Below are 13,290 nucleotides of genomic sequence, written 5' to 3' on the forward strand. Positions count from 1 at the left end.
TCATTGATTTTTTTTTTTTTTTTTTTTTTTTTTTTTTTTTTTTTGCCTATAGTTGAAATTTAATGGGAAGAAAAACTGCTGTAAGGTACAACAGTTGCATGTTTAATGGTGATAACTCAAACGTATGACTTTCTTTTCCAGATCCTTGTTCATCTGGGGCTTTTGACAAAAGAATCTGGATTCAAGATTGCAGAAAATGCGTTTAGCGGTGGCCCACTTGGTGAATTAGTCCAGTGGAGTGATTTAATTACATCTCTCTACTTACTGGGCCATGACATCAGGATTTCAGCTTCACTGGCAGAGCTCAAGGAGTAAGGAGATTACTTTCGCTTTTGAAACTGGAATTAAAAGAAAAGAATTGTAAACTCTTGAAGCTTCTATTAACAGTATATAATTTCTTGAAGCATAAAATGAAAGTGATAATTCACTAAACAGACGATAAGATTATTTTCATGAGCTGAGTATGTGTGCCATGGAAAGGATAATGTGTTTTCATTGTAGCTTCAGGCTCCTGGGACTTCATAAATGAATGTAGTAAAATTCAAACTAAGCAGCTTAGTCTTTAACATTCCAGGTGCTTTATCCAGCTGCAATGGGAAATGTTACAGACTAGCCTAATTCTGTGTCCTCTGCTTCAGTTTCTGCTGTTCTTCACTCAGAATCTCATTTTAAGATAAAGATTTAAGTTCTTTAAACATGTTACTTTTGATGTAGTTAATTGTTTGTGTTAGGTCAAATTGCTCCTCGCTCTTCGTTGTCCTGCTTTGCCAACTAGTTCAGCACCAGACATAAAACATCTGTTTGAAGCTTGTACTTTTTCTGCAGCTTTCTTTTCTTAATTACAAACATGACAACATTGTTTTATAGAGAGCTCTTATACTATAAAGCTGTCAATAGAAGTGGGAAATTATTTTGGATAATTTCAAAGCACACTATTTTTAAGCATTTCAAACATATTATTCTCTTGCTTAAACCAGATGGGGTTTTTAGTGAAAATTAGTGCTTTATATTTAATAAATGTTGAGCATTTGAGAGTTCTTACATGGCTCATGATTTCAAAACAGAGTAAAAGAGTAAAACTTTTTTGAAGCTGGATTTATTGGAGTAAATATTATTACAGCATCAATTCAAGGTATTTGTAAAGTAATGCTTTTTCATATTGCTTCTCTTTTTGTTTAGGATTATGAAGAAGGTTGTAGGTAACAGATCTGGCTGCCCTACCCAGGGAGATAAAATCGTAGAACTCATTTACATTGATATTGTGGGACTGACTCAGTTTAAGAAAACTCTTGGTCCATCATGGGTTCATTACCAGTAAGTATAACACTCACTCGCCCTCTAAACTGCTTTTTTAAAGAGCTTTTGTTGAATAACACTTGTCAAAGTACTGAAACAAATCCATTCAGATGAACTTGAAATTATTTAAAAGTGAAAATGCACTTTTCTGTTGTCTTTCACTCTTAAGATTAAAGGGGCTATTACTTGTTATTTGCATGCCATCATTATCCCCCCCAGCAAGCTTGAGATTCTTGGGTTCAAGCATTTTTAATCTTAAAAATCTTAATTATCCTCTTGATAAATCAGTATCTTTGCCCCTCTTTCCCTCCTTTCTTTACCCACACTTCTCCTCCCCATTTTTTTTCTGTAAATGAGTAGATGAGCTGAGAGATTATTGCATTTTATTGTTTAGTTGGAATACCAGAGGCATGGGTTTTTTGTTGGTGATTGTAACCACATTGGATCAGTGATTGTGGAGATTTATCTATTCTAATTGTATTGCCCAACAACTGCAGTGCAATTTTCTATTCCATTCCTTAAGATACTGGGAAGAGAGTTGTCTTCAGGAACAGGTCTGAAGAATAAACTGCAGTTATTGTTGCTTCTGTAATCTGTAAACTTCTTTCCATTAGAAGATGAGGGTCACAAGAAACGACTTTGTGCACCTTTCTTAGTGTATGCAGTTTTAAAACCTCTTTTCTTTTTGTCAATAGCCTTAAATCATTAAGCCTCCCATGTGTTGTACAAATACATATCAGCATGAAATAAACCCAAATCTAAATTACTTGCTTTGATTTTTTTATACTTTGATTGAATTAGCTGTGTCTCATGATCCAGAAAGTCCAGTAAATCCTACTTGAAGGAAGGTATTGGAAGGTGTTCATGGAGAGAAACTGTCTTCTTTCAGGCTCAGGATTTTCTAGAGCATTGGATCTTTCCAGTGGAATTTTAAATGACAGTACTGTGATCAACATATCAGATTAGATTACTCTTAATCTCTTTTTTGAAGCAGGGGAGTAAATGGATATTCTAGTTTTTAGGAGCCTGCTAATAAAGATAATCCCATTTTCCACTGAGCAACAGTTGCTTGTCTGTCTGCCAGATGTAATTGTCACTAGGAGATCACATCCAGCATTGTGGTCAGGATATGAAACCCTTCTTATAAATTTTAAATGTTTCTTCCCGTTTGCTTGCAATTTCCTGTCTGGTATATCCTGTAACAAAGGTATGGAAATATATATTGAGATTATAGATAGCTATTCCGTTATTCTTTCTTCATAGAATCATTAATCTTGAATTATCAATCTGCTTCTCATTGATTACTATTTTGTGGTAATGGCTAGCATTTTCTGGTTTAGGAGAGCAGAATTACATTTAACTCCAAGTGCCTTAGGTAGTATAGAATTTTTTGAGGCTTTTGAGGGAGAAAAAATTATCTTAATGCCTGTCTTCTACAACATTAAATTTCATGGACTGGAAGGGAGTCTCATCTAGTCCATAGCCTGACTGAAAAACAGATAATGGTGCATTTGTCCTTCATGAGAGATTTTTGCCTCCTCTTTTACTGCAGACTGAAAAAGATGCCCCCAATGTGTTGTTTTGTATAGTTAAGCTTTTCTTAAAGTGTTTTTCTTGGCCTGGTTTCTTGCAAACTGCCCATTACTGCTTATTCTAATAAGGTTTTGCAGAATAAATTACTTCCTTCTTCTGCTTTGCCAGCTCCTAGGATGTCTTCTATACTGCTTTTCCTTCAATTTGCTTTTTTAAAATATATAAATTTAGGGGTTTAAACCATTACTTACATTTCATCTTTTGTATACATTTCATGAAACTTGTTGCATTTGTTGTCAATCTCTCTAATTACGTGATAATTTCTCTCAAGTTCAGTGTACAAAACAGGGTCCAGACTAGCAGAGACTACAGAATTTATTAGAGCAGGAGAATTAATTTGTAGCTGCATGCATGCTGCTCCTATTTCAGGATCCTCTTCCAATCATTGTTTTTTCTCTCAGCATCATGAGTTACCTCATAAATTTTGTCATTTAAATGTTTTGAAGTTAAAACCACTAAGTGTGTTATAACAGCATAGGCATCCATTTCTGTTTAATTCCGATAAAATAAATATTATCACAAATAAAGATGCTTTTTAGCCCTTGTTCCTTACCAACTTTGCTTTTTCTCTCAGTTGTATTTAATGTCAGTAGGAATAATTGTTTGTCTCAAAAGAAGGGTTTTTCAGTAGACATGTGCAGGTCAGCTCAGTCTGGTTCATACAGACCAGACTCAGATACAAATGAATTAAAACATTTTTATTCACTTCAGAATAGAGTGGCAGAATAAGCCTCTGCCTTCAGAACAGTCACTTGGTAAGAGTGCTTTATATAATCTTTCTGGGTGAACTTGAGCCCTGAGGAAATTTTTGGTAGTTGCAAATCAGGTTTCTGGAACTGCGAGCTCGAAAGAATGACCCTGCTGCTTTGGGAGTGAGTATTTTTGAAAGACTGTTCTGTACAGCTCAGAGCACCAGTGACTTTTGGTAGTACCTGCTTTATCTCTGGGATAATTGGTGCTGTAAATAGCAGGAACACAGCAAAACACACCTCTTTTTGGAGTGCACCTGATTTCCAAGCAGAACAATGCCTGGACGTGCTGGATTTTTCCAGTTCTGAGGTCTGGATGTTTGAATGCAGTTTGTGTGCAATGAATCAACATACAAATTAATAGCTTAATATAGTTCAAGAAGTGCAGCCTTTCTTAGTACCCTCATCCTCCATGCAGCACATAAGAATCTGGTATTTTTTTCATTTTTCCACAGTCTGTAGCAATGACTCATTCCCATATGCCAAAAATCCAACTGGCTTTTTTTTCTTGAAATAAATTAACGCAGCAGCTATCCTGAAAAATGAGCAACATTCTTGCTTCGTACGTGTTCTCTCGGATTCGTCTGTTTTTGGAGGGTTATTTTCTGTCCTAAGATTTTAAATGCAAGTCCTAAGTGGCCTGATGAAGTGGGAGAAGGATACAAAAAAAATGTGTATAAATACTTCTACCAGGTCAGCTCTGTTAAGATTGTGCTTCTGCCCGATATTTATGGGGGGAAAAGCTCCCTTTAAATAATCCTGGGTTACTTTTCGTCTGGTTTTTTTTTTAAGCCCTAAAATTGTCACTGCTAATGTGTTAGACAAAAAAGACTAATATGGATATTACTAAAGCAATTTGCTACCTACCAGTCCTCTTTTTAATTAGGCAGATAATACACTTAGTCTGACACCAATTTCAGGACATGCTGCAATTCTCTGCAGCTTCACTGCTAAAGCTAGGTGACATTTTAGGAAGGAAGGGTGGGAAAACTGAAGTGAAAGATATACCAAATTAGCATTTTAATTTAAAATATATCCCTGATTTATAAAAAAAAAAGTGTTTTGTCCTTTTCAAAATTAATTATTTCACTTTAGAAATGCTAATGCATTGTATGCAGAAATAAAAAAAAATTGAAGGCATTTAAATTATTAAGTGAAATGGAGAATATGGTACTAGGGTAGACAATCAAGGCATTCCTATATATATTAAAATATCAGTTCAGCATAACTGGTATTAATTGCATTCATTTCTAAATTTGAAATCTTTACCAACTCTTTTCTGCTGCATTTCAGGGATTAGTTTCACCACTTGAAGCTTTGATCTTTCATACCATTCCTGCACACACTTGCACTTTTTGCTGTCATCTTTTTTCTGACTTAGTTTGTGCCAAATTATATAAATTTTTTTTGTTGTTTTCCTGCTTTCTGGTTTAGATTTCTGTTGCATCACATTGCCTGTCCTGATTCAGAGACCCTGTGTGTATTGAACATAGTTCCACATATCCCTATGAACCATTAGTGCTACTTATCTTACATCTGAATACAGGAAAAAGAGAGGCAACAAAGCAATGGAGTGCTCCTTACATATATCTCTTGACAAACTCCAGTAATGTTGCAGTTTTTCAGTAGCTTTCTCCTATTTTTCATTCTCCTGTGCTCAAGTACCTGGCCAAAAGCTGTATACTTGAGAGGAATTTTGTTTTAAGTGTTGCCAAGAAATAAGAGGGCTTTTATTGCTGAATGATTCATCAGCGCAGAACTTGTTTTGGTCCTTCTGGAGTATTTTGTGTGATGCAGAGATAATTGCCACTGTTGTAAAATATTTTCATTGAGAACAGTTGACATAAAACACTGCACAGAAACTGATCTGTCAGCTTTGTTGTTTGGTGAATCATAATGTGTTGTATATTTTGACTTTCTTTTTGTTTGAAAGATCTCTGTGAAGGTTTAAAAAACCACGTCATTTTGCTCAATTTGTACTTTAAAATACAAAGGTAGTATTTCATATAAAAGTTGCTGGGGTTTTTTTCTATTTCCCAAATTATTGAATACTTTTGGGAAAGGACCAATATATAAGTAATGTGTACATTTATTTTGGGGACTAAAATATTTTATTTTTAAAGCTGAGAAATGGTTGGATATTAGCCCTCAAAAGGTGAAAGAACTTAATTCTTTCACATATAAAAGCCAAAATCCTGGTGTTTTTCTGAACAGAATGTATATGCAGGCTTGGAGCATGGGAAATGTTGAAAACATTTGAAAAAAGCCGTTTTTAATAGTAACTTTTGCAGCTACTCCCTTCTCTGGTACCCATGAGGTCGTGTCCCATCCTTAGCACATATGAACCCAGTGATACAATATGCAGTGATAAGAGTTCATGTGTTTATAACATAATTGCACATGATGTTTAATTCCTGTATAAGTCTTTTCTGCAATTTTGTTTGTGGAGGGGTGAAGAATGGTAGGGCCAGCAGCTCTGGAGCGCTATAATGTACTGCAGTGGCAGTGATCTGTACGTCCAAGTCATATCAAAGATTTGGCAGGCTGCATTTTGGAAACATGACTTCTAGAATCTCTGTCCTGTAACATGTACTGTCTTCATACTGACCCTTTTTCTGCCTGTCACCTACTGTGGGCCCTTTTTCTGAAAGGAGACGCTCATAAATAAAGTGATTTCTTTTTCAAGACATTAATAGGATTTTAAATAAAGGATGAGTGTGATTCTCTAATCCCAGGCCCTTTCTAATCCAGTGCCAGGGTTTCTCTCTGTTGTGTGCAGGTTGATGCAGGTAATTGACTTTCATATTGTTTCTTCAAAAGTCTGTGATAGAATGTTTCATAAACAAATAAATGATCTGACTGCAAGAACTCAGCAAATTAAACCATCTTCATTCAGTGCTTTTCCAGTAGGTCTAAAAGTCGGAACTGGGAGAACAAATACAATTGTCTAAAGACAATGTCCTGTTCTGCTCTGATCTTATTGGCATGTTGCCCCTGGCTGCTGCATTTGGTTTTGTAATAATGGTTGAGAACTTTAGAAAACAGATGGAAAATCCTCTCATCTTCTGCTTAAATTCTACTTCAGAGCCCTAGGAAATGCAGGTGACCACTGTGGCATTCCCATAAGTTCTACTTGGATTTTAAAGCATAACTTCATTCTGTAAGGACAAAGAAACCCAAAACAAGCTCCAGGGTTGTTATTTGAATATCTGATATATCCTTAAATTTGCTGTTCATACCATCTTTGTGAATGTAATATAAGCAGAAATGTTTGAAATTAAAATGTACCTTCACTTTATACATCCTCCACAGCTGTGCACAAAGACAAAACACATCTTAATTATCATAACTGTGTATATATACACACATTCTTGTATATACATATGTAGGTGTACCTACAGTAAATTTGTTTTTCTCTTTTAGGTGTATGCTAAGAGTTCTGGATTCCTTTGGAACTGAGCCAGAGTTTAACCATGCCCATTATGCCCAGTCTAAAGGCCACAAGACACCATGGGGAAAGTGGAACCTTAATCCACAGCAGTTTTATACAATGTTCCGTAAGTACCTCTGTGCTTGTAAATAATTTAGGGCTTTAAAAAGAAATGCTGTCATTGAGAAGATTTTTTTTATTATGAAGGACAAATTCACAGTTTAATAAAATACAGCTGCTAAATGGGAAGAATTGTATCAGTGTCTGTAGACTGCAAAAGCTCTATTGTTCTTCCACCCAGCAATGAGAAAATAAGAATATTGAGCTAATATAAATAGTGGTAGGGAACTTTATGCTCTGGGTACCTGTGGAAAGTGGTGCTTGGCTTTTTCCTCAAATGTCAGGGAATTTGCTTTTGTTAGTTTTGCTTTCTCTAATCTTACTATGAAGCAATAGATTTCTGAGGAACTTCCTAGGTTACATTTTTATAAACTGCATTCCTGCATTTCATCATGTTGAAGTGAAGTTTGGAACTATGTTAGCTATAGTGTTGTATTTTTGCTTTTGTTCCTCAGCAACTCAGCAGCACCATCCCTTCACTGTTTCTTTAAGATTGATAAATGACCATTCAGCAAAAATTTTTTGTCTCTACTTTTTTATGGCTTTGTAAAAATTTTTACCTAGCTTGTTTTCATATTGTGAGTATTTATCCTCAGGTGAATTGAGTAACATTTATTTGCCAGCAGTGTACAAAGATATTGAAAAATAAGTAGTAGATTTCAGCACTGCTGTAGATCTTTCAAGCATCGATAAATATCTTCTGAAGTGACCCCAGCCAAACCTAAAAAAGAAACAGAACAGGCACAAAAAAAGGTAAAAATTCTCTATAAATTGGGTCAGATTAAATTATTAGTGTGACCTGGTCTACACCTAGTCTTTGACTTTATGGCAGTAGATTCCAGAATCAAGGGATCTCTCTCTTGCCTGTTGTAGCAAGTGTGTTATCTCTGAAAGGTGCAGAGTCACTGCTGCTGGCTGGAGGGTAAGGGAGGCTCAGGGCAGTGCCTTCTGCTGTGTGCAGAGGCTGCTCAGCCCAAGTGTAAGGAAACACTTCATGGTGACCAGCCCACCTCCACAGTTTGGTGCTGCTCCCTGTCTGACATTAAGACCATTAAGGGCTCTGTTCTCTCTCATCAGCTTTCATCGTCAGTCTTTCAAACTTCCCTGCTTTTCACAGCAGAATTATACATGCTGCTGTCAGGTTGACATGCTTTTGATTTTAGTTGCCCTGTAAAATTCTTGAGAGAGGCATATTTTGTCTGTCAACATTTGCTGTGCAAGTTTTTCCAGTGAAATATAAGTGAAGGTTGTTCAAGAGATAAAAGGCTGTATTCACAGTTGTTGGGAAGCAAGTAACAAAACATGTGGTGAAATGTGACTTGGAAGTGGTTGCAGAGGTTGTGTCTGGATATTAGTAAGCAGAGCTTGTTCTGTATCCACATTTGCTAATATTTATTGGTTTATGTCCTAAATGGAAAAGGAACTCAATTGTGCTTTGTTGAAGTAGTCCAGCTGTTGGGAAATTCAGATGTGAGGTCCTGTTCAAGAGAGCACCAAGGGTGATGATGCACTCAATGAAAATTGCTGGATGAATGCTGGTGGTACAGCTGTGTGCTCTGTGTGTGCACTACTCAGTCCCACTCCATGAAATGCAGAAGAAAGGAAATCTTCTCTCCAGAGATCTCTGTTGTGCCACTGGTACAGTCTCTTGTGCAGAGAAAATCGCTTCATAATGAATTTTCCAAAGAGTATGACTGTATTGGAATTTTAGTAGATAACCATTTCCAATTTTTGCTGCTGGAAATGACTGTGGGTCTTCCTCTGCAGGAAAAGTGGTAAATAGATTGCAGGCAAACTAATTCTGAAGCATGAGTGATTCCAGTGCTGTGGTTTATTCAAGGATTTTACTTTTTTTTTTTTTTTTGGGGGGATTAGGTGCAGAAGAGTCAACATGTTTTGTGATATTTAAAGTTTATATTTGTTGTTTTGTTCTCTTCTGCAGAGATAGCACCATCTTTATGGGCTTGTGATTAAAAGTGCATATTATGCATCAGTAAAGATTTTATGGCAGATTGGAACCCTGGACAGCTTCCCAAGATCCACAGACTCTATTATGTTTTGAGAACTCTGATTATAAGGGCAGAAAATTATTTCTGAGCAACAAGCAAGCCACATTCAAACCTGTGGCATATTATCAAGTGCTTGACTGTTCTCTGAGTTTTCCAGAAGTGTGAGAGCTTTCCCCCTTTTTTATGTTTTCCGTGCTTTTAATCCAAATACTTTCGTGCGAAATAACAGCACTGGTACTTCTAAAAGTGCATGGTCTTGCTTAAAAATCCATCTAAGGGCTTCCTCTCAGCATAGTTTGAGGCACTGAATTCCACCAGTTCTAACTTTAACAAAGGTTTATTTTCCTTTTGAGTGTATACTGCCTTGCCTCTCCTTTGAATGCAGTCTCTCATCTAAAACTATCAAAGGATGGAAAAATGCCGCTTTTCAGACATATTTGCAATGTGCTGTTTGCTATGTAAAATTCTAAAAAGTCCTTGGGTCTAAGTGGGTGCCTGGCTGTTGCTGAGGCATTTTTTGTGAAAAAGAGTAATTGTCATTTGAAAGACTAAATGTAATGGCAGAGGGATGTGTACACTGCGTATGGTTTCTCTGTTCTCCTGCATTATCCAGTTGGCTGATTCTCAGGAACCAAAAAGCAAAACTTCATAATTGCAATAGAAGGGGTTTTTTTTAATAATTCTACTAGAGATTTAGCATTGCATGTATCGAAAATGCCTGGGACATTATCTTTGGATTAGGGTTTTTTTTGTTTTGTTTTGAGTTCTTAAGTTTTTCAAAATGTGATTAATAATTGACAGCTTGTGTGCCAGAATTTAACAGGAGGCTTAGAGAGGAGATCCTGCTGTTCATTGCAGCCTTTTTCTATATGCACTTGTGAGGCTATGGCAGCTTTTAGAAAATAATAATCCTACATGTTGGAGTAGCTTTTATATAGTAGGAATGGATTTTTACCTGAAGCATTGAGTGTTGTAGTCCATCACTGGAATTAAACACCCAATCTACAAAAACAAACAAGCCAAAACAACAAAACTCCTTCCTTTTAATGAGCCTAAATATCTTTATAGGGGGAGAACAGTAACCAGCACTGCTGGAAAAAAGACCAACAGGGGCTAAAAATAATATAGAAAACTATGAGTAAATTACATATCCTTTGCACACACTTTTTTTTTTTTTTTTTTTTTTCCCCCGGATTGGATTAAAAACAGTTTTGCCAACTTCACTTGCCACCTTTAAATATTTTATGACCATTATGTGTGGGTGAATTAGGCAATGGAATTTGTATTCTGATTTGCATAGTGTGACTTGGTAGGCCAGTAATTAGTATGGATACATAATACACAGTGAGTTGGATGGCTGGTGATGGTAATTCCAGTATAAGAGGTGAACCCAAGAAATTTGCTGGAATTTATTTATGCCATTGAGCAACATCAGCTTTGCTAACAAAAAATCCAGGGGGGTTTCAAACTGTTGGTATTGCATCTCTGAGATTTGTCAGGCTAGATTTCTTCTGTTTCTTTTATCGCTAATAATAAAGCTTAGCACACAAGTCAAAAAAATTCATTACCGTTGGACTCAGTCCAACTACAGAGTTTTTATTATCAGAAACAAGCCAGAAAATAGCTGCTTACTTCAGTAGGCATATGAAGCAGGACTTAAAATTAATAAAAACTATTTTGGAAAATAAAGCAAACAAATGTGTCTTTCAGTATTAATAAGAAGGAGGCGATCAGTTGCATAACAACTTATAACTCTTTTCTGACAACATTCACTCTAATGTAGCATTAACTGATATTTTTAAAGGTGCTGAATCCGCTCTGTTTTTTACAGCTCACACTCCAGATAACAGTTTCCTTGGATTTGTGGTAGAGCAGCATCTGAATTCCAGTGACATTAAACACATTAATGACATCAAAAGACAGAATCAATCTCTCGTTTATGGCAAAGTAGATAATTTCTGGAAGGTGAGTTTTTAATACTCATATGCCTGAGCAAATTTATATTGATAAGTCTAATAAAGCATAATTAGAAATTTTAAAGTGTCCCACCTGTCTAAACCCATTAAGTCCTTTTTCGGGAAACAAATGTATTTGAATAATTAAATTGAACATTTTGAAGTCTTTCTGTTAGGGAAACTTCTGTCTAGATTGATGTGGATCCTTTGCTATTTCTGTACACCTTTGTGGTAGAATAAAAAATATAGTCTTAATGTCTCAGTAATTTTGGAAAATGAAGAAGGCTGGTAAACATAATGGAAAATTGAAGGTGTGAACTTTCATCAATCATAAGCAAACCTGTCTTTCAATTACTTCTGTTCTTATATCTACAACCAAAAATGTGCTGCATTTTGAGATGGAAATTCTGTTTCACTAAAGGCTCTAGAAGTATGCAACCTCATTTTATCTCCCTGTAATAATATCAGTGTTTTGTTTCTTTAATATTGCCATTATTGTATTTTCTCTCATCTGCAGATGAGAGCAGCAGAATAACACCACCAAGGCTTGGTTATATTTTTAACAAGTTAAAGTAGATTGTGTTATTAAGTCATAGCGGTCTCTTTTTTTTTACCCACTGTCCTTTCCTGTGGCTTCTTCTTCCAGGCTGGCACACCTGGGAATGAGTCTCTCATGCAGTTTTCAAAGAGATTATTTACTAGTAACTGGATTTCTTCCAAGTTACCTCCAGCTCTGTCTGCCCAAATGCTCTGCATGCCCATATCCTCTGTGTGCCTTCCCTCCTGCCTAAAAAGACCTTATTTTTAAGCCTCTTGTCAACTGAAAAAGGAACTTATCAGTGCCATACATAGGACCACACAATATAACAGTGTGAGAACACCTGGGTCTCACATTTTCATGCCTTTTCTCTTTATTGGCATGAGAATATTGGTCTTGCACAGTTTTCAAACCACAGAAGTAACATTCATTCTGATGACTGAGATTATACAGAATGAGTTCTCTAAAGATGACAGCTACAAGTAAATGGTCCATCTGTGAGACAAAACAAAACTAAAACTTGATAGAAACAGTAGAATATTGGCAGTGGTAGCAGAACAGGTAGAGCTGGATGCTTCTTGGCTACTGTGCTGAGAAAAATATGTAGTAAATACTATGAAAGTATTTGTTCTGTTTGGCTCATGATATAGAAGGACCTGTCTACAGTCTTTTGTATCTGCAGAGTGCTGGAGCAGAGCTGGGATCCTTTCTTCGAGTCTTTTTGAGCTTAGGCTCTTTTACTTTTGCTTGTGACTCTACTTGTACTTTTATTTATGACTGATCTCAGTCTCTCAAGAACAGCAGCATGGAATAATCATCTAAACTTCCTGACTGACTTGCAATGCACATCAGCAGAAGGACCTGTTGAACACTAGCTGGATTTAAGGAACAAGACAGCTCCTTAGTCACCGGGATGTTTTTCACTGACACAGATATCTTCCTTGGTTTATTCAGTCTGCATGGATTCAGAAATATGTATTGATAGTTTATATGCCCAGAGGGAAGATCAGTGATTAGTCTCAGATTCTGTATGGCACACAGGATATTTATGGATTAAGACTAAAACACTGCTTTTTGGAAAATAACATCCGGTCTTGATTTTTAAATAGCACACAATGGAAAGCCCACTGTTTCCTTTGGTGAAGTCCTCCAATAATTCCCTTCTCCCTTAAGAATTTGCATTATTTCTGGTACACATTTCCATATGGTTGTTTCCCATCTTAGTGGCAGTTATAGACTTTCTCAACTGGACTGATAATGCTTCTGTTCTGTTGCCCTCTAGGAATATATAGGTTGAGGTCAAAGTTACCCATAGTCATCTCCTGAAAAGCCTGTATATGCTGAACCCCTGAGAGCTTTGTGCTTTCTAATCCTTAAGTGTTCTCACATGTCTGCTTTCTCTGAACCCTCTCAAGATTATTCACATTCCTCTTGAAATGTGAATGTTTGCAAAGGGCACGTGGGCCATACCAGCACCAAATCCAAAAGGAAATACTGTCTCATTGTTAGGCAGGTCCCCTTTCCACCATTAGGAACTCTCAGCCAAGACCTTTGTATTATTTTTTAAAGTGGTGCTTTTCAAGTCACTGCTGTGTTTCTA

The 13,290-nt window shown here is 36.4% G+C and overlaps 1 protein-coding gene across 3 annotated transcripts in view; it reads left to right on the forward strand.

Moving 5' to 3' along the window:
* MGAT5 (alpha-1,6-mannosylglycoprotein 6-beta-N-acetylglucosaminyltransferase) overlaps positions 1 to 13,290 on the forward strand; it is a 116,896-nt gene that overhangs the window by 72,453 nt on the left and 31,153 nt on the right. For all 3 annotated transcript variants that reach the window (XM_032114984.1, XM_032114982.1, XM_032114983.1), the window contains 4 exons: positions 142 to 311; positions 1,180 to 1,314; positions 7,062 to 7,195; positions 11,029 to 11,162. In XM_032114984.1, coding sequence (XP_031970875.1) covers positions 142 to 311; positions 1,180 to 1,314; positions 7,062 to 7,195; positions 11,029 to 11,162 — 573 coding nt within the window. The remainder of the gene's footprint in view (positions 1 to 141; positions 312 to 1,179; positions 1,315 to 7,061; positions 7,196 to 11,028; positions 11,163 to 13,290) is intronic.

Source organism: Corvus moneduloides, chromosome 7 (assembly GCF_009650955.1).
Source record: "Corvus moneduloides isolate bCorMon1 chromosome 7, bCorMon1.pri, whole genome shotgun sequence".
Classification (NCBI taxonomy): Eukaryota; Metazoa; Chordata; class Aves; order Passeriformes; family Corvidae; genus Corvus; species Corvus moneduloides.